The 21,252-nt window shown below is 35.1% G+C and overlaps 1 protein-coding gene across 2 annotated transcripts; it reads left to right on the top strand.

The window, feature by feature from the left end:
* The first annotated feature begins 139 nt into the window (after positions 1-139).
* LOC146526830 (uncharacterized) lies at positions 140-20,147 on the top strand. 2 transcript variants are annotated; one of them, XM_085205713.1, is made up of 9 exons: positions 142-376; positions 1,369-1,410; positions 1,591-1,758; positions 2,059-2,190; positions 2,272-2,441; positions 2,675-2,840; positions 3,399-3,471; positions 15,252-15,427; positions 15,667-20,147. In XM_085205713.1, exons 3-9 carry the CDS (start codon positions 1,591-1,593, stop codon positions 16,018-16,020), a joined length of 1,239 nt encoding a protein of 412 aa, XP_085061839.1. In that variant the 5' UTR covers positions 142-376; positions 1,369-1,410; the 3' UTR covers positions 16,021-20,147. The 2 variants fall into 2 exon arrangements, with proteins under 2 accessions (XP_085061838.1, XP_085061839.1); XM_085205712.1 differs by lacking the exons at positions 15,252-15,427; positions 15,667-20,147 and adding an exon at positions 6,933-9,671 and having other exon boundaries at positions 140-376.
* Positions 20,148-21,252: the final 1,105 nt, after the last annotated feature.

Here is a 21,252-nt window from a genome sequence, read left to right as displayed (position 1 = left end):
CAATAAATAAATTAAAATTACTTAATTCATCATGTTATAGTACTCTTCTTTTTTTATTTGAATATCGAGTACAGTGACATTTCATGGCATAAAGTATATCATCGGTAGCATTCGGTAGTGAGTACATCATTGGCATTTAACAATTACAAGATTAATCGACGTCTTGTAATAATTGTTATGTTTTTCTTAAATAAAATCGTTTATTACTTTAATTATAACAGTTCTTATATGATCAATGGCAGTAAATGATATAATATTATAGTAAATAGAAAAATTAAATAATAGCAACACTGGTTGGCGTGGGTTCTTTGGTAGTCATTGTTAGCGATTTTAGCGTGGGTTGCTTGTTGTATATTTTCGGGGAATTTAATCATTGGTAAGTGTAATATATATATTTAAATATATTAATTTAGATAAATCTTTGCGTCATTAGATTGTCTAGTAGTGTATTAATGTAAAATTAGATCGAGCATATCAATTATCTTGTTGCTTTTTTGCTCCCCCTTAGATGCGTGATTTATCAGTCATATTAAAATAATTCTGCGAAGGTATACATGTATATTTAATATATTTCAAGCAATATTTTCCCATAAGTGAACATGAACATTTTAAGTTTGCGACTTGATCACAATTGTTTTGTTGTGACTAATTAAAACAATATAGATCTCAAAGTTTCGAAAATGAAGCACCCTAATTTTGCTACTCTTTATCTAGATTGTATATGACAATTGTATTTAATGTGTTTATATTTCAGTTAGATTGAGTACCTATTCATATCAAAACATGTATCCTATTACCTATGTACATACATAAAAAAACAAATCAAAGTGTGGTCACATACATAAATGGAAAAATCTTACCACATTTTAATCTGACATTACTTACTGTACCGTAATACTATAATTATTGGATTAAATTTACATATAAACCAATTTTGTTAGGATACTTAAAGGGAGACAAAGCTGATCTAGTAAAATAGAATGATAAACTATTTTGTTCTAATATAGTAGTGCAATGCGAAAATGTTGTATATCATTCTTTTTATTAATTTTATGGTTGGAAAATAAAATTTAATAAATATCTCTAATATCTATAAGTATAAATGATATAACAATTCTGTGATGAATGAATCTGAAATTTTCAAATGACAGTTATTTAGATTATTTATATGTTTTATCTCTGTGCTTTTTTTTGTGACACTGAATAACAAATATTCGAATTATTTGTTTTTGCATTGCAAATGGCGAATTGCTTAATTATCTATACAAAAATCTAAATTGATATATTTTTATTTATTTGGACTTTAGATTGTAAAGTATAAAAATCTAATAACTTTATTGAATCATTATTTATATTTTTAATTTTCAGATAAACATTAAATCTGGAGGGGGCAGACCATATGACATAAAGGTATATATTTATTTAATTTAATATTATATTTTTTATTAATCCTAATATTTTTTTAGCTTTTCACTGTATTCAATTGTATGATTCCACATATGGAATTTAAACTCCATCAAACCAAATTATGTTTTTCTGCACCACAAGAGTTTCAAATAAAAATAATATTTATTACAATATGGTTTACAGATGTCTCAGCAGTATAGTCTGCGATGGAATAACCATCAGCCAAATTTTATATCCATGTTTGGTACATTATTGGCTACAAAAAACTTAGTAGATGTGACTCTAGCTGCTGAAGGTCAACATTTAGTTGCACACAAAGTGGTGCTGTCGGCATGTAGTACATATTTTCATGTGAGTTTGATTTTTTTATTCTATTTTAATTTTTTTAAATGTTTTTTTTTGCTTCACATTAAATTTGTCTACCCTAGACGGGTGAACCTTATGTTAAAAATGGGAAACCGTGTGTTCCCGACTATCCACAATTTTCTGTGGTAGAACCCAATGCCACTATCTTTGTGCCAAGCTAAGGAAATTAAATTAATTTAGTTCAACCCACAAACGTCATTATTACAATCAGTCTCTGTGCTGCTGCACTAGAACTGTCTTTTAATTTTTTTTAAATAATTTTAAGATTAAATGTTTTTTTTACAGTCACTATTTATTGATAATCCTTCACATCATCCAATAGTTATTTTGAAGGATGTTACATTTAATGATTTACGAACAATGGTAGATTTTATGTATTATGGAGAAGTAAATGTCACAGAAGAGCAATTACCACAGGTATACTTAATTTTAAATACAATTAAAACACATTATTCTATATCTAAGAGCATTTTTGTATATATTTGTGTTCATTTATAGGTATTAGAAACAGCAAAAATATTAAAAATCAAAGGATTAACAGAAATGCCAGACTCTACATCATTGACCAGATCTCAGGGTTCATCGGCCGACTTGCCTACTGCTGAAAATTCAAATGAAACACTCAGACCTTCTATTTCCACACCCTCACCCAATTTGAAACCAAAAAGGTAAATACTAAATACTATACATTTTTAAGTAATTGATAAAAAAATGTTTTAGCTTCATGCAGTATCCTACAGATGGAAGGATAAAAGAGGGAAACTAGTGTTAAGACACCCTGTTTCCAATGCAAATTCAAAATGAATTCATTTTCCCACAGAGTTAAACCCACAACTGATGCATTTACAGTCATATGCTACATGTCTCTAAAATTAATAATTTAATGTAATTTTTTGTTCAGACGTAGAATGAGTTCTACGGGCTCAATGGGAAATTTGGGTGTGGATGACAATAGAAGCAATGACTGTGGACAAAGTATGGAATTGATGCGTGAGGCAGTCACATTAAGCAGTGTGCCACAACAGAAACGTAGGGAAATAGATGAACGGATAGACAACTCACAACAGGTATTTTTAACCTAAGATTTATGTATATTGAGAATATCTTTTTAGTTCTATGTCTAGTTAGTTATAAAGGCATATGTAAGAGAATGATTAAATGAAATATAAAAAGGCTCCACCACAAGGAGTGGAATGTTGTTACATCACAAATATAACATAATAGCTAAGCAAACAAGAAATTTGTGTAAACCAACATAATTTTCCATCTCATAAAATTTGTAAAATGTAATTTATGGATGGCCCCTTGTTACGGAGTTTGATACAAGAATATCATTAAATTCTTGTTGCAAAATCAGAAAACAGAATATTTTAAATATACCTTGAAGAGGAGATTGATTCTATTACCATCTCATCTATATACACATTAAGACACTTCTATACTATGTCACAATAATATCATGAATTAAATGTAAATTTAATTCATGACATTTTGGAAACATGAATATTACGATTTTCGAAATTTTCATGATTAGTCATAAGCTTTAAAATAATATTATATAGAAATGATTTTAATCAATTTCAAACATTACAAAGTTATCAATACAACTGTATGTTTCCTTTTAGACTGGAGAATCATCAAGCATTAATATAGATCAACTTGCTATGGATGCAAATTCTGCTGTTGGTATGTCACAAGGTAAGCCTTTTTAATTACTCATTTTTATGATGCACAATTGTTACATATCTTTTAGTTTTGCTTGTCAATCATCATTTAGTTTTTTTGATGGTATATTTGTATTAGGGGCCATCCGTAAATTAAGTCACGTCGTGTTAAAGGGTTGGAGGCGGTGACTAAGTATAACTTTCTAATACCAAAGGTGGAGTGATGAGACTCTAATATCGTGATATAACATTTTAAAAAAAGTATCTTAGTACTAAAACAATTAAAAAATTTGTGTGATACAAATGTGACACTATCTGACTCTGGTTTCATTTCCTCGAGTGGGGATCGAATCCGCAACTGTCGCGTTACAGTCACACGCATGTACCGCTTCGCCGGCGCCGACGCCATCAAATTAAAAATTGTGTTTCACTATCACAGTTTATATTGATTATACCTACAGAGTGGCCCTTGCTAGCAATATTGATGTAAAAGTGGTCCTTGAGCAAGAAAAGATTGGGAACCCCTGGGTTAGATGCTCTGTAACTATGTAATAAAAATTTTATAATCTTAATTTCACCCACTTCTTCATTTTATATTTTTATTAAACTTAACAATTATATATCAATCAGATCAGTATCATCAAACTGGTCTGTAAAAACCCTGGAATGCCTTTTAGGATATAATTTGGGTTTCATAGATTCATCTTGATATATTATGATTATTATATTTTATTATACAGTATTTATGTTTTGTTTAAAACGTTTGTCTATATAATATACTAGCGGCCCGCTCGCGGTTTCACCCGCGTGAACTATGTTATTATCAATTTCTGTCTCCATGGCTACGTCCTAGTGACGTCTATGCAAAATTTGTCACTCCTAGCATTTGTAGTAACGTAGTTTCATACAAACTTTCGACCCCAAAAACAACCCCTTAGAAGTCGAATATTGCAAATTCCCGTCTTAGCGAGCACCTACGTCCTATAAGTAACTCCTATGCAAAATTTGAGATTCCTAGCACTTGTAGTTTCTGAGATTTCGTGATGAGTGTGTGACCTTTCGATTTTATATATATAGACTAGTGGGCCCGGACGCGACTACGCCCGCGAAAATGTAAGCCTAAATAATTAAAATAAGTTAAAAAAAAATAATAAGTGGAGATTTATTATTGGAAAAAATATCTGAATAACCGAAATGAACAAACAAAAGAAGTAAAAGTAACTAAACGAAATTCTTAATATTAGAAAAAGTACCTAAAGTTTTTGAACAATATTAAACAACAATATATTAAATAACAATATTAAATAAAATCCGAAATGATTAAAATTACGATATTTTAAGTGTATAACATCGGTATAGATAACCGCACTGAGATAAATTAATTATAAGCAGCAAATAATTACATAAAAAATAATAGTAATTCGACAATATATAAAAATTTACTAAACCATCAAAGTCATCTGCCCGTTCGCATCGGTCATACTATACCACTTGTAGGCTAGTAAACTATAATTTCCATCTAGATAAAATGCTAAAAGTGACTATTATATTTATTTTCATAAGGATGAATATCAAATTATAGAAATCATCTAATTTTTGTTAATTTATACAAATCTATATCGGCGCGCGCCATGTATGCATTCTCAAACTCACTTTGGGTGACATTTTCTTAAAACAACAAGCTTTGCAAGCCGTTGCTTAGCAACGCGTAGCGACGATTGTTATTAACATGGCGGAATAAATTGCATGTCAAATTAAAATGTATATTAATATATTGGTATATATCGACAATATTACAAATATAAGAAAAAAAAAGTATCCTATGTTCATCCCGGTACTCTCATGTATCTCTATATGTGTATTTTATCGCAATTAAATTAGCGGTTTGGGCCTGATTGCGTAAAAGACAGACAGACAGACAGACAGAGTTACTTTCGAATTTATAATATAGGTATGGATTATATTATTGTCTTTATTATGTGTACGTGCGTGTATACTTACAAATGTTTATATGCATCCAAGTGGTGAAGATTTATATAATATGTCACTATAAGATTGTAAAAACCGTTAGTTCATCATTTTTCTTGCCAAATGTAAACTATAGGAAAATTGTAAACTCTTTAAGCGCTGGCCCTTATTGGTCGGCTTTTAAATCGACCAACACGCGTTGTGACCATAGAGCTAAGAATCTAAAAAGATGTCAATAAAATGAAACTTTATTTATTATGTTATATAAAGTATTTTGTATTGAGAATATTTTTACGATATATTCTCAAATTTGTATCGAATTCTCTCGGGATTAAAAAATAAACAATTAAAAATTAAAATTATATACTGTGACATTGGTATTTATATACTAACACTCCCTCAAGGTATACCGATATTTAAGTGCTGGTTAGGTTAGGTTAGTTATTTTTAAATTTAAAAGTTTCTAACCTAACCTGCATTTAAAAATCGTATCTGTAGCTGCGGTTGCGTTAGTATATAAATGATATTTTTTACTGTTTACATATATTGAGCCTACTGTAGTAGTTTTTCAACTCTACGGTGTATTCTTAAATTTTTGCATTACGGTGACATATATATACTGGAGAATCAATTGATAAATGAAATACGCGTTACCATCAGCGTGTACAGTGTACAACTGTCTGACTGTGTTTATACGAAAGTATATATTTTCAAACTTATAGTAATGTATATTAGTTATGTTTAGGCATTTTTTAACAACACGTTGGCATTCTGCACTTCTTTTCTATATAATCTGATTGTGCTTAATTTCATACTTCTCCGTCCGCACAATTTTAACTTCACGCTTTATTCCTAGCGGGATAGTCAGAGAGAACGGAGCGCCCAACTCTACGGTATCTACATACCTCTTTCGCCTCGTCCACTGTCATTAACCTCTTCATACATGCCCTCCGGGGGTCCTCGTGCTTTTTACGTAACCTTCCTCCAGTATCATTGATACTGTGTTTTCGAATTATCGTAAAAAAATATAAAGTTATTTACATAATTTTATAAAAAACTTTTAGTGAATCTTCCATCTTCTTCGTCTGTTTTTATTCAATCAAAAAATAAGTAAATTGGAGGAGGTAATAATAAATTAAGCAGGGATATTTTTGGAAAAATTTAACCCAATTGATTCTTTATTACATACCATGAATGGAAGATATTCTCAACTTATATAAAAATGACCTTTGAATGGAAAAGTTAAAGACAGTATAACACATTAAGATATATTAAAATGATATTTATTTATTATTTACACTTTTTATATTTAATATATTGTGTATTATTACTAAAAGTTTATATATTTTAACCTAATTGCAAAAAAAAAAACCAAGTGAAAATCAATTTTCATACAATGGAAAAGTGCACACGTTTTGCTTTTCAGGGAAGGGAGATCAATGAAATATGTAGTAGTTCTAGTAAAGTAATGTTTGTTATTATTGTATTAATAAATTGTATTACAAAATCATTTATCTCTCTTCCCAGGCCAATGGAGTATGCTGGAGCATACGTACCCGCGATATACGAACGCGTGCCTGCAGCCCGACCAGGGCATGTACCTCAACAACGTGATGAATCCGCACGGGCACTCGCACACACACGCGCACTCGCACTCTGACGCGGAATTGGGTGGCTACGGGCAGGTGCTGGGCGGCGGTATGCCCGCGCCGGGGCCCAGCTGCGGCGGAGTGGGCGGCGGCGGCGGCGGGGGCGCGGGTGGCGCCGGGGGAGGGGGCGTGGGCGACTCGCAGGGCCAGGGACAGGGCGTGGGGGGAGCGGGCGGCGTGGGGGGAAGCACTATGCAGCAGAAGCGCCGGCGCACGACCAACCCGCAGGCGGAGGAGAACTTTCAGCGCGCGCTCGAGGCGGTGCGCTTCGGCGGCATTGGGTTCTGCAAGGCGGCGCGCATGTTCGGTGTGAACAATCGTACGCTCTGGCTGGAGTACAAGAAGAAGGGCTACCCCAACAACCGGCCGAGCATTAAGAGTCGTATCAAGCGCGAGCACGTGACGCCGCCACCCAAAGAGGAGGCGCCGGCGCAGGACGCGCAACTGGCGCTGTTGTGCCCGCCGCACGCGGTGCCCGTACCGTTCCTGGACGCGCGCCCCGTCGAGTTCAACATCATCAACGGCGTGAACTTCCCGTTGCAATAGGACATGGCATACGCGCCTGCTGCCTCGTGACCGCCGCCGGCGCCATCGCTGCCCACGAGTTACCACTGTCGTCCAGTATTACTAGCCACTGTTAGATCTCAGTAGAACAATAAGTTGAACACACAGGTATTTGATATCTATCACCCTTTTTTATAATAACCGCTTTGTGTATGTACGATTGTTACATATGTACTGTTTGTATTGTTCATTCGTAAATGAATGAAACATCTTTTATTTGTGAACATTTTAACAGTCTGTCTGGAATTATTATTAACAGGGACTGCAAACACCAGTATATATACAACCATGTGCCTATACTGTGTATTAAATATACAATATTTAATAGATTCTTTATTAATGCACAAACTAAACAACACAAGCTTCAAATCGATTGCAATCATAATTACTTTTTAAAACTAATCATTATATAATTAGTATTATGTAATAGAATATTACGAATTTAGAACAGCCGATAATTCTAAATATTTTTTTTGGTGTACTGCCCCTTTAAAGGTTAATAGCATATGACAAATAGAATTGTTGAAAGTGTCTATGGTTTGCTCAATCATACTTAGAGTTTTAAATAATTTGTGAGGGTATGTATATATATTTAAAAATATATGTATTAATATATCATGATATAGTAAAACAATGACTCATAATTATATATTTTCAGAAGTAATAAATGAAGCAATAAATTCTTATAAAGAATATGTTATTAGTGATCATGTTACATTATTAGTTTGAAAACATTGACAAGCAATAAAGTTAATTTTATTTTGTACCATTAAATGATTTATGAGACTGGTAATTTAAATTTAAAATTGTTGTTGTAATATGTTGGATGTTGCCATATCAAGACTAGTAAAAAACTACTACTAACACTACTACACTAACTACTAATAACTATTACTCTTTTATTGAAATAAAATGATATAAGAACTGTTCTTAATATACTATATGATTTAGTCCATTACGTCTACAGTATAATTATTTTGTTTACTAAAATACTTTGTTCCGCCTTGAAACACGGTTATTTGGAAAAAATAATTGCATTTTTATAATCAACCATCGTGTCTTAGGGCGTAGTTGCGCACAATTAATGGTTATTACGTTTAAATGCTGCCGCTGGTCGGTTGCTTACACTGTGTAAGTAGCGTACGTATGTTTACACCGATAATCACAAAAATATTGTATAATACTTTATATAAATAAAACGCGCAAGACAGTAGCGATCTCCGTTGTACATATTGTAGTTGTAAAGAAAACGTGATCATGTTATTATTATAAGTACGCATTTATAGATTATAAACTAGGCTCCGTTGCAAAAATATATTACTTTATTATTATAAGCAATAAAACAAAATGTCTCCAACCAGTGCTGCTATGTAAAGTCTGAGTTGTGGAAGATTGTGATTAAACAATTTTCTATCGACGTCTTGTTGTATTATGTATTATTTATATTTTGCAACAGAGCCACACTATACTATTATAGTTAGCTTAGATTGTAATTAGTCTACTGTAAAAAGGTGGTGCCAGTGTCTTCTCATTTTTAGAGATAAATATATTTTAAGTATGTACTTGTATCGTAAAATTATATATTACATATATATACGAGTACGTTGGACGAAACTGTTGAAAGTATTGTGCCTGCCTTTTTGTATTATTATCTAAATATTTTGGAAAAAAAACGGTATATAGATGTTACGATTATAATAATCAATGCATGCTCTGTAATTATGATATAATTATAAACGATTATTACTATTATTTGCATGAGATCTCTGATTTTTTGGACTGATTTTTTACACTACTTTCATACATAATTTTATAAAATAAGGAATAATGAATTTCTTTTGTAGAAGACGGAATTATTTTTAATTTTTATTATTATTATTATTTTTATTATTTTCTTTTTTCAATAATAATGGAAAAAGCAAAGCTTGACTGTAAGAAATGTATCATAGTTTGTGTAATGATCTTTAATTTTAGGTTAACATTTGTAATCTCCTCAAGAAACGAACTTTGTTCCAAACGTTACATAGGATCAAAATAGAACGCTAGTAGCTTTCTGCATAGTTTTATTTTTTTGTTGTACTTATTTTCTTCTACGTATACAAGTGATAGCTATCCAAGTATACTCAGAGAATTACCTTATAGCTTTTGCCTCGCTTCCCTATAAATTTCCTAAAAATATTCTTTACAAAATATTAGTAATAGTTATCAGTCCTTCTTCTTCTTCCTGGCATTAATCCCGGCTATTACCAGGGTCTGCCTTCCTACTTAACCTACTCCACTTTGCACGATCTTTTGCGTCCTCGGTGGTTAGACCATTGGCTCTCATGTCCTGCATCACGACATCCAACCAGCGCTTCCTTGGGCGTCCGGGAGGTCGCGCCCCAGGAACTAGTATAGCAAGGCACTTGCGTCCGACATAGTTCTTAGGCCGGCGCGTAACGTGGCCTAACCATCTCAAGCGACGCTCTTGGAGCTTATCCGCTACGTCACGGACCCCAAGACTACCTCCAATGAATGTGTTGCGTATGCGGTCAGACCGCGTTACGCCGCACATCCACCTCAGCATCTTCATTTCCGTGACGTGAAGCTCCTGAGTGTGCCGAGATAGTGCCGGCCAACATTCGCTGCCGTATAAAAGAACCGGTCGGATGATGCTCTTGTATATCAGCCCCTTGAGCTTGGGCGGTATTCTGCGGTCGCAGACCACACCAGTGACCTCCCGCCATTTGGCCCAGGTAGCGCTTATCCGCCCTTGGACATCGTGATCGATGCCTCCAGACTCGTGCGTAACGGATCCAAGGTACCTGAACTTCTCTGACTTAACGGCTGGCTCAGGACCTATAAGGATGGTGCTCGAGTCCCGGCTCCCGCAGGCCATGTACTCTGTCTTCGACACATTTAGTTTAAGACCGCCGTTCTCAAGCGTACCCTTCCAGAGGTTCACTTTACGCTCCAGCGTCAGTCGGTTTTCTGCAATGAGTGCTATGTCGTCGGCATACATCATCAGCCATGGAGGCTGGTCCTGGATGTGAGCCGAGACAGTATCGAGCACTACATTGAACAAGAACGGACTAAGAGCCGAGCCCTGGTGAACCCCCACTGTAATCGGGAAGGGTCTAGTGTCGCCAACAGCAGTCCTAACCATAGAAGCGGAATCGTGGTACATGCATCTGATAATCTCAATATAGGCCTCAGGGATCCCTTTGGATCGCAATGCCCACCAGATACACTGACGAGGCACACAAAGGCCTTCTGCAGATCTAAAAAGGCCACGTGCAGAGCTCTCCTTTTTTCCCTGTATGCCTCCATCAAAGTTCTGAGGGCGAAAATGGCGTCCATGGTGCCCGATCCTGGCTGAAATCCATATTGAGACTCAGAGACAGTACACTCTCGGCGGAGCCTGAGGTCGATCATGCGCTCGAAGAGCTTCATGGTATGACTCATAAGCTTAATGCCCCTATAACTACCACAATCTTGAACACTGCCTTCCCTTGTAAATAGGGGTAATAAAGCTAAGCCGCCACTGATGCGGCATCTTACCAGTGTTCAAGATATGGTTAAAAAGGTCAGTAAGCATGAGCACACCAAGAGAGCCCAACGATTTCCACGCTTCGATCGGAATGTCGTCAGGTCCCACCGCTTTTCGGTTCTTCATGCGTCGAAGGCAATTACGTGTTTCGTCAAGGGTTATTGGGGCAATAAGTCCAAGGTTAGGCGGTGGGTCGTGATGAAGACTGCATGGGTGCTGAGTATTCAGCAACTCCTGGAAGTAGCTTCTCCACCTCTCCTTCACAGTGTCATGATTGCAGAGCAGCGTGCCCTGGGAATCTCTGACGCAAACGCCCGGGAACGTGCCAGTTTGTAAATGAGCTTCTGCCCCTCCACAGTTTCAAGTTTATCATACAATGGTGACAAACTCTCACTGCGGGCTCTGGCTACAGCTCTTTTACTGGCACGTTTAGCTACTGTGTACTCCAGTCTGTCTTCAGGAGAGTTGGATTCCTGCCACTTCTTAAAGGCAGCCTTCTTTTCACGAGTCACCTCCTGGACCTCGTCATTCCACCACCATGTCTCCCTGTCGATGACACGTCCTCCCCTAGAAACGCCAAGAACTCGCCTGCCTGCCGCAATGATTGCCGACTGAGCCCGATCCCAAGCATCCTGAGCAGTCTCGGTGTCAGTCGAAAGATTATGACTTTTCACCTCTGCCAGGAAGTCGGTCTGCATCGGTCCATTCAGCAACCACCACTTGATCCGAGGCCTACGTTTCTCGGCTACTTTCTTCTTCGGAGTGACGTTAAAGTCCATGGCAAGAAGACGATGTTGGGCCGTTAGGCTTTCGCCTGGAATGACCTTACAGTTAGTTACCCTGCCCATATGACACCGTCTGGTCAATAAGTAGTCTATTTGAGTTAAGTGGGACCCGCACTTATACGTGATAAGGTGCTGAGAATTCTTTTGGAAGAACGTATTCACGACGGCCAGATCAGACGCAATACAGGTTCTCAGAATGTTTTCTCCCTCTGCATTGCGAAGACCGTGCCCAAAACCCCCGTGAACACGTTCATACGGCTCAGCAGCCCTACCGACGTGCCCGTTCAAGTCCCCCCCAACTAAGACCAATTCGGTAGACGGCACAGCAAGTAGCACCCCTTCATACTGCTCCCAGAATGTCTCCTTTTCGGCCGCGCTACACCCCGCCTGGGGAGCATAGGCACTGATTAAGTTTGTGATGACGCCCTCAATCAGTACCCTCACTCGCATCAAGCGGTCGGAGCGACGGTCAACTTCAAGGAGCCCATTCTGAAGCTCTTCAGAAAGCACTACCGCTACACCGTTTCTACCCGAAGGTGACCCAGTGTATATAAGCCGGTAACCCTGTCCGATGTTACGGGACTTATTGCCCTTCCAGCGAGTTTCCTGGAGGAAAGCTCACTGGACCCGACGTCTCATGAGTACATCTGCGAGTTCCCTGCATCGTCCGGTTAGAGAGCCAATATTCCACGTTGCAAAGCGGAGTTTCTATCTGGGTACTCGCGTCTTTAACCGTGCCCGTACCCGACACGGTAGCCCTTGCCCACTTATCGCAGGTGTAGGGCGATGTGCCTGCGCGTCGTTTTGCGGCGACGCCCTAGCCGTACCCACTCTTGTGTTTCGTTGTCGGTCCATTTAAGTGGCGGTTGGCGGTTTTTAAATGGAGCGACTGCCGTCTGACTTCCAAAACCCCTTTGTGGGGAAAAACCGAAGGGAGAGGAAAATGGAAGGGGTAGGATAGGTAAAAGGAGGGAGCTAAGGAAAAGAGGAGGGGAAGGGGGGAGTTAGGACACCATTCTTACGCACTGGATGAGGATGTAAGAGTGGCGGCTCGAGGATCCGGGGTCGCGTACCCGTATGCCCATAAACAAATATCGGACAGATATTAGTCAGGACATCCTCTGGATGTAAATAGTTATCAGTCCTTAATGTATGTAAATGCACCATCATATGACATCACAGTGCGGTGTGACAAGTTTTCGTTGCTCTCAGTAAGCATCAACGTATCGCGCCTATAATATGTTTCGGAAAGGCAGAAAGTGAGGCATAGAAGTTTGAAAACATTTTTTAAATAATAGTTCGCTCTTTAATTCTCTTCATTTTTGTCATTTCCAGATAATCGAGTGTATCTGATGTACACATATCAAATCAAATCCTCTTGCATATCTAAAAAAAATATTATTTTATTTCGTTTTCTCTCTTTCGTTCTATGCAGCTGCTTTACTCTATTTATTGTCTATTCTTAATTATAATTATAAAAAAATCAGCAGAGCTATATTATTGAAATATTCAACTGTATAATATGTATACACATACAATATGTATAAATTGTGTTGCTGAATCGAGAGCTAATTTTTATATTTTTATAATTTTATCACTGATATTACAATACTGAAAATTATAAAGAAGCAGCTATATACAATTATTTATAATTTTATATGTTAATAGAAACATAGGTCAGTGTTGAACAGCCCTTTAACTATAGTTACAGTGTCTTGTACCGACGTATGTATAGATAATTTCAGTATTACTTGTCGCGGTTGTCACAATATATTTAAATCATTTTGATTTATTAATTACTAAGTTTTATAAATGAAAAGTAAAAATATTAGGTTTTACACACAAATATGAATACACAAAATGTATTATCATATCAAATTTATGAAAATTACGTTGAAATCGTAAATTACCATAATAATTAATAAAAACTTGTATAGTAACTTTCTCTTATTTCTTTCCGACTTTATGTAAGACATTTTGAAGACTTTTGAAATATACAGTATTTTATCGGTTCTCAAAAGGTTTTATTAACTTCAAAATTTGTAAAGTTATTCTTAATTTAACTTTTTTTTTGCCGGCTTTGGGTACGAGAGAGTTAAACTTTTTATGGCGAACCAGTTGCCAGTTTTCGCCCCGATCATAACATTGCCTTATTGTTTATAAGTCTATTGAACTACAGTATATTAAGATATATAGTATGTATGTATTACATGTATATGATTAGTTTTAACAACAACATCGGAAGTGTTACGACCGGGCTGTAAAACGGCGGCTTACAGTTTAGTGAGAAACATATAACGCATTTGTCGATTGTTAATTTATACTACTTATTTGTATTTAAAACCAAATTAGGAAATAAAGTAAATGATAGTTTTGCAGAAAATTGTATTTTTATCAATACTGATATTTTTAACCTTTACCCATCCATACTTAACCGTTGACAGTCAAACATAAAGCAAACAACGAAAATATTTTGAAACTTTATCTGTTTTAATTGAAATGTGATATTTATTTAAAAGATATTTTTAAATCAAATCAGCTTCACGCTGTACCCCGCACACAGCAGGGTAGGCAGAGAGAACCTAGTGTTAAGATACTCCGTTGCCCACTTTCTGCCATTTTCTAGAGGCATTGCGTGTTCAGTGGCAGAATTCAACGCCCCGCTTTGGCTCGACACCAGAGCGAAGATATGGAAATACAAATGTAAATATATATATCACTTCCTCGAGTGGGGATCGAACACACAACCGTCGCATTACAGTCACACCCTTGTGCCGCTGCGCCACTACGGCCTCTAGCTAAAGATATATGGAATTGTATATATTGTATAGATTTTCTGGTCATATGATAGAAGAAAATATTTATTTATAATCACAAAAGTCGAAAGAGCTTTTTGTATAGTTAGACTATCATGTTTAATATTGTTACGCCGCTCGTAATGGAAGCCACGTGATGTATGGATGTATGTAGAGATTTATGCAACATGAAGATTGACCGATTGTCGTTTATAGCTAAAAATAAATAACATTATATATATATAACAATTATCTTTTTTATAGCTCTGTCTATCACGTAAAACAGGATAGGCAGAAATAACTTATCGATAGTCTTCGTTTTCAAGTTTCCTTCAAGATATTTCAAAATCATTGTGTTATAAGTGATGAAACCCAACGTTATGCTTTTTTTACCAGAACGATAATTTGTTTTCATTTCTACCTCAGAGCAGAATCGAATCTCCAATTATCTAATGTACAGTCGCGTACAGCGTCATACAATAAAAGACTACTTTAATTAATATATAAACATGTATATTTTTAAGACGTCAGCCCGTCATCAGGGGTCCGACTGCGACGTACGAAGTATTTCAAACGCCAAAGCCGTGTCCAGCCTGAGGAGCAACGCGAAGTGAGGAAACAAGCGTCCGAGCCCTCCCTCACTGCTGTCACGCATGTTCTACAGAAACACGAATCTTATCCACAGTATTCTCCGCCGAAGGTAATCCCCTATGGTCTAGTTTATAGTTAACCTTATACATAGTTGAACTTGTTGTAGAATGCAAATTTATTTCAATTCTGCCTATGATACCTTTATGTCTCAGGGTGTATAAATAATATTAGAATATTTATTATTCTGTTTTGAAATACTTTTGACATGTCATTTATCAATCAAGTACGGATTTTACCAAAATATTCTCATATTATCCGTTCTTAACATAAACCACACTTTTCCGCCAGCTCGTCCGTCGCCCTCGAGCAGAACAAGCAGTGGGCTCTCTCTTGATACGCGCAGTGGCCGTGGTCGACCGACAGCCGACCACCACCGCCACAGTGACCACGCCCACGAGCTCCTTCGAAAGCGTTATAATGGAGAGTCCACAAACGCGAGCTAGCCACACACCCGCAGTGCGATCTGGACCACCGCTCAGCTGCAACTTCTGCTGGAATACAGTAGACGAATGTGGTAGAATACTTCGTCGTAAAACTCAGTACCATTGTCCCGAATGTCGCACCAATTTATGCATAGTGCCATGCTTTCATGAATACCACGATGGAACCGAAGCTGAACCTAACGCGACCAGCGCCAGATGAACGACTAACATGTATTAACAAAACAGGCCTATAATCTATCCGAACTAGGTGAGTTTCTATTGACAAATTGTCTTCCTCATACTCTCCTAGTGAATACGATTTTTTCTATATTTTTGTCAGATTTTTTGAAGCCTTGTTATGGCTCCTTCGGATTCGATGTTATCAAATAGCAAAATTGTCCTACTAGTCTTCGAGCGTGATTGTTGTAATATCCAAATAATGTTTTCTATTCTACACTTATTACTGTAAAAGCACACTAGTGCAATTTTATAAGATTTCTCATATAATAAATAGTATTTATTGAATGGTTGGCTGTTTAAGAGGAAATTTTCAGAATATTCAATTAACGTATGTATTATAAATGTTTCATTATGTAAAAGACACTCGGTCTTTGTAGTAAATTGTTGTTCTCAATATAAAAAGAAATTTTGCATCGTCCATGCTGATCCGTAAGCGTAAAAAAATGTTCAAAAATTACAGGTCTCTTATAAATGTTATTGTGAAAAGTTGTCGTACGACTTGTATATTTTAATAATTGTATATAAAATATATCACCTAGATGAATGTTACGAAAGAAAATACTAAATGTTTAATGCAGTTGTGTGCAATAGCTTTACTGACGAATGGTGCGAATTTAAAGCAATTGTTAGATTCATAAATAATATTCAATTAAACAATCTTTAAAAGGTTCAATTTATACATGTGAATTATTCAAATGTAAGTTTTGAATGTACTTATAAATGTGAAATTTGTATTTAGGCTTCTTAAATATTTTATGTGAGATTGTGATTACCATTTAGATTTAAAGAAGTAAGTTATGTTGACATTGTGAGTGTTTAATGTCTAACATTGGTACAATTATGTGCAATAATGTCATAATAGAGCGAATAAGCATAATACGAGGACGAGCGTTTTTAAAACGTTTTTCTTTTAGTTATTTAATATTTTTTTTCTATTGTCCCTATATTTAATATAAATTATAATAATATATTGAAAGCAATATACGCGTGGAGATCTTAGTTTGAGATAAAATGTATTTTTGTACGAATTTTGGCGCTATTATTATTAATGTATAACAATTTTATTCCAATAAGTTAATTAATAAGTGTCGTTACATGGAAATTACGAGAGAGTTACTAAATGTGGGCCAAGTTATTTTAGTGAAAACATATTGGTATTTAATTACGAGCTTTTCTCCGCTTCGCAACGAACATATTGCACAAACAATATAAAAAAGCTCCGAACACATTATATTTGGTTCATTTATACAAACACCTAATTTAATATATTGATATTGGAAAAAATCTTTTATAAAAGTAACTAGTGAAGCACAAAACTATCCATTAAAACATGAGAGAATTTAATTATAAAGTATAAGACTACAAATATGAACATATCATTGTCGCAGTCGCCGCTGCTGTACAATGCGTTTATTTAGGTAAAACGATGATGATTGTGATTTATTATATAACGAATATGGAAATGCCGTTGTTGTGATTTATTGTCTTACATTTTAAAATAGTAGAGTTTAGAAGTTTCTGGAATTTTGTATTGAAATATATTTGATCATATAATGTGAGCTGTTCTTATTTGAAATAGTTATTAAACAGTTTGTAATATAGCATTATATGTAATTCGTTAGAAATGCTAGTAGGTTACTTATAGTATTCTCTAACACCAGTCCCAATATAAACCAATCGAAAATATCGCTTTTCCTAAATCCTATTGGCATTTTTTTCGAATTACAACTGTTTATCATTATTTTTATAAGAAATTTTGTTTTAAATAGAGGATAATACACTTTTTAAGTTGTTTTCGATAATTAATTAATTAAATTTATTATTATAAAAGCGTCATGCGTCAGTCGATTTAAAAAAGAACTATTAATGACCAAAAACAAAGGATACCTCTTCTATTAACTACATTGTCATGGACATGGCAAGGGAAATTTCAATAAAGCTATAACATTACATTTAGAGGTAAAATAAAAAAGAAATGTATTAAAATTCATAAGAGCTAGTGAGGACATGTATACTGGGTGTCTGTAATCGTGTGACAGATTAACTATTGTTTAACTTTACATATTTTCAAAAGTGAAAATTTCCATATAAAATGAAATAATTCATTGTTCATTTCCTTTTGTTTTATAGAAATTATGATCTGAATTATATAATACATTCAGGTTAATTAATTAGCATCCTATTTACATACTTATAATATATATTACGTACTAAATTCCCGCCCGCAAAATTTATCCATTATGAAATTTTTAATATTTTTTGTAAATTTTTAAAATTTTTTGTACCTAGCACGAATTTGCACGCATTGATAATGTGTTTCAGCGTTATTTGTACTGGCATCTGCAAATGCTCAATTTTACAGTGATAATATTTACTTAGAAAATTTTATAAAAGTCTACTTTTAGCAATGTTTCATATTTGTATATTGTCTACTGTTTAGTATTCTGTATACAAAACTTAAATTGTTTTCGAATATATTGAGGTGTATTTATAGTTTATAGGTGAAATTGTATGTAAAATGTCAATCAGACACTATTCATTCTATAATAGTTAAATATATCTATAGATATATCTTAGATGTTAGATTTCAGCTTAGCATTGCATTATCGTGAGTACAAAAGCCCATTGTTTGTACATACTTCAAGCTGTATCCCGCACATAGCGGAATAGGCAGAGGGAACATAGTCTAAAGACACTCCTTTCTCCACTTTCCGCCGAATTGTCGAGGCGTGTTGAGTAGCGGAATTTTATTTCCTGGATCGGGAATCAAACTCGGAACCGTCGCGTTTACAAGCAATACGTAATGCCTCCAGAATCCGACGGAAAGCGGGGAATGGATATGTTCTCAGACCAGTTTCCCTCTGCCTATCTCGCTAGATACAGCATGAAGCTAAAAAATAAATTTTTAAAATCTTGATGTCTTTACAATAAATAAATGAATATAAGCTTTTGTTCTATATTTAAAAATATATATATATATATATATACCGTGAAACGGTGTATATGTATTATGTACAATACACGTCTACATTTTGCAGAAGAAAGGTGACATTAAAATAAAGAGGGTAGTTTTGTAATGGTAAGTCACTGATACCATTAATGTTCGTCCTAAAGCCCTTATGGCAGGTTTCCTTCGAAATTAAGTGTAGGCAATAATAATGAACAGGGTTACCCTTAACAAAGTGAAAATTGCTTGTAAAAAGAAGTTTATGCGAGTAAGAAGTGAAAAGCAAAAGGTCTATATAATATTATACAACGGTCAGTGTTCTGATAAATGAAACATTCCGTAGTACAAAATATTGATGTTTTACCATATTATTATTCTATAATACAGTAATAATGCAATGCTTCCTAATTATATTTACAAAAAAAGGTAGAGAAGTCGATATCCCCTGTCCATAGCTTATTCAAATTTGCTGTTGGTGTTAGTATACTAGATGTTATATTAAATGTAAGATTTAATAAAAAATATTGTTTCACGTTGAAAACTGTTGATTTTTGTAACCAAATGATTACTTAGCCAGTTGATGTGCCATTTGTAGTTGTTATCGAACTGTACTGTAGATACGGACGACGGTCGAAATCACTTGAACTCGAACTCGAGTCGAAGGAATATTTTATTTGTGTTATTTCTACAAATGTTAATAAAAATTGCAAAGTGAATATAAGTTTAGCGTTCTTGTCTCGATTTTTGTCTTTAGACAGCGTAATGTCTAGATGGTATAGAATGAAATTATTTATTAGATTTTCTTTGCGGTTTGCTTTTCCGTGCCTCTTTGAACGTTAAATATTAAGTTCGTGCTCACGCCTATACCGGCATAAAGGGTAGTCAAAGGGTACCTCGTGTCGAGACTCTGTTCTCCACTCACCGTCCATTTTTGTGACATTGTGACATACTAGGTGGAATTGAATGTCGCGCTTTGTCAACCAGAGGGGGAAATTAAATTAATAGGTATTCATATATAAAAGTTTAAAAGAAAGCATTTCAAAATGTTATTCGACCGTAGTCAGTGTATGTTGTATTATAAATTGTATCTAGTAGTATAAAAATGTCTTGAAATTTATAATATGGCCGTTTAAAATAAAGTAACCATGATCTGTGTTTAACTTTTTGTTTCATTTATCTCCCGCATATAGTAAAATGAGTTGTTGTAGCTGACAAAAAACACTGCTTGTAAATTTCAAATAATTTAATGTTGACGAGTTATGCTTAGTTTACTTACGGTTAGCATATTATTATTTTGAAGTTATAAAAGCCCAGAGGAAGTTTCATAACGATATGTGAGGGATACAGGGCGAAGTCAAAAGAAGTATTTTGTTACTTGAAAGACGTACTTTTAACGTACTAAAGAAACTACATGAAATACATACAGTTCATATGACAAACCCTTCTCGTTTTTTCACCATCATTAACCTCTCCATACATACGCTCCGGCAGGTCCTCACGCTTGAGCTACGTGACTTTACAAGTACCATCGACACTGTTTTAGGTCGTTCTCCTCTTTATTCTTTCATCACACATACTTTCTCTATGATGTTTCTGATCTAGATAATTCTGTATTTTTTTTACAAGTTAGAATATATTTATTGTTTAATATTCTGTTGTTTAATTTTCAGATGAATCACCTAAAATTCATCCATCCAAATCTTGCATCAGACATCTTTAGGGCGAAGCGACTTAGTTATGGTCATGAATATTGCTTTGATATAAAATATGACACATGCATACAGGTTATTTACTTTTTGTCCGCGTAATATTTTAAATGAATCATTTAATTACACAAACACAATAAAATTCACATAAATGAGCATTATTAAAATAGGGGACACAAAATTAAAATTAAATCGGCTTCACGCTGTATCCCGCACACAGCATGGTAGACAGAGGAAAAAACACCCCGTTCCCCACTTTCTGCCGAATTCTGGAGGCATTGTGTGTTGAGTGGCAGAACGCAACGCCGAAGAAATGAAAATATAAATTTAATTAAATATTTCCTTTCCTCGAAAGAGTCCAGTGCAGTTCCAGTCGATTTTTCAATCTCACTTTGTGCCCCTGTGCCACGTCTGGCCCCAAGCACTTAGAATTAGGCAATATTTGAACCCACATTGTGGATTCAAAGATTTTAACTGTTTACTCTGCTACAAGCGAGTGAAGCGTCAATAACACGCAGGCTTACGATTTTAATATTTGGACAAAGAATTTATTTGAAAA

Source organism: Heliconius melpomene, chromosome 21 (genome assembly GCF_056956725.1).
Source record: "Heliconius melpomene rosina isolate 202511_hmr_F chromosome 21, ASM5695672v1, whole genome shotgun sequence".
NCBI lineage: Eukaryota > Metazoa > Arthropoda > Insecta > Lepidoptera > Nymphalidae > Heliconius > Heliconius melpomene.
Note: the sequence above shows the minus strand (reverse complement) of the source record. Positions and strands in the feature narration are given on the sequence as shown.

Excerpts from the sequence above, each read along its gene's own strand:
- LOC146526830 (XM_085205712.1), top strand. The coding sequence starts at position 1,591 with ATGTCTCAGCAGTATAGTCTGCGATGGAATAACCATCAGCCAAATTTT. Across the intron at positions 2,191-2,271 it reads CAGAAGAGCAATTACCACAG|GTATTAGAAACAGCAAAAAT; the intron begins GTATACTTAATT and ends GTTCATTTATAG. Across the intron at positions 2,442-2,674 it reads CCCAATTTGAAACCAAAAAG|ACGTAGAATGAGTTCTACGG; the intron begins GTAAATACTAAA and ends TTTTTTGTTCAG.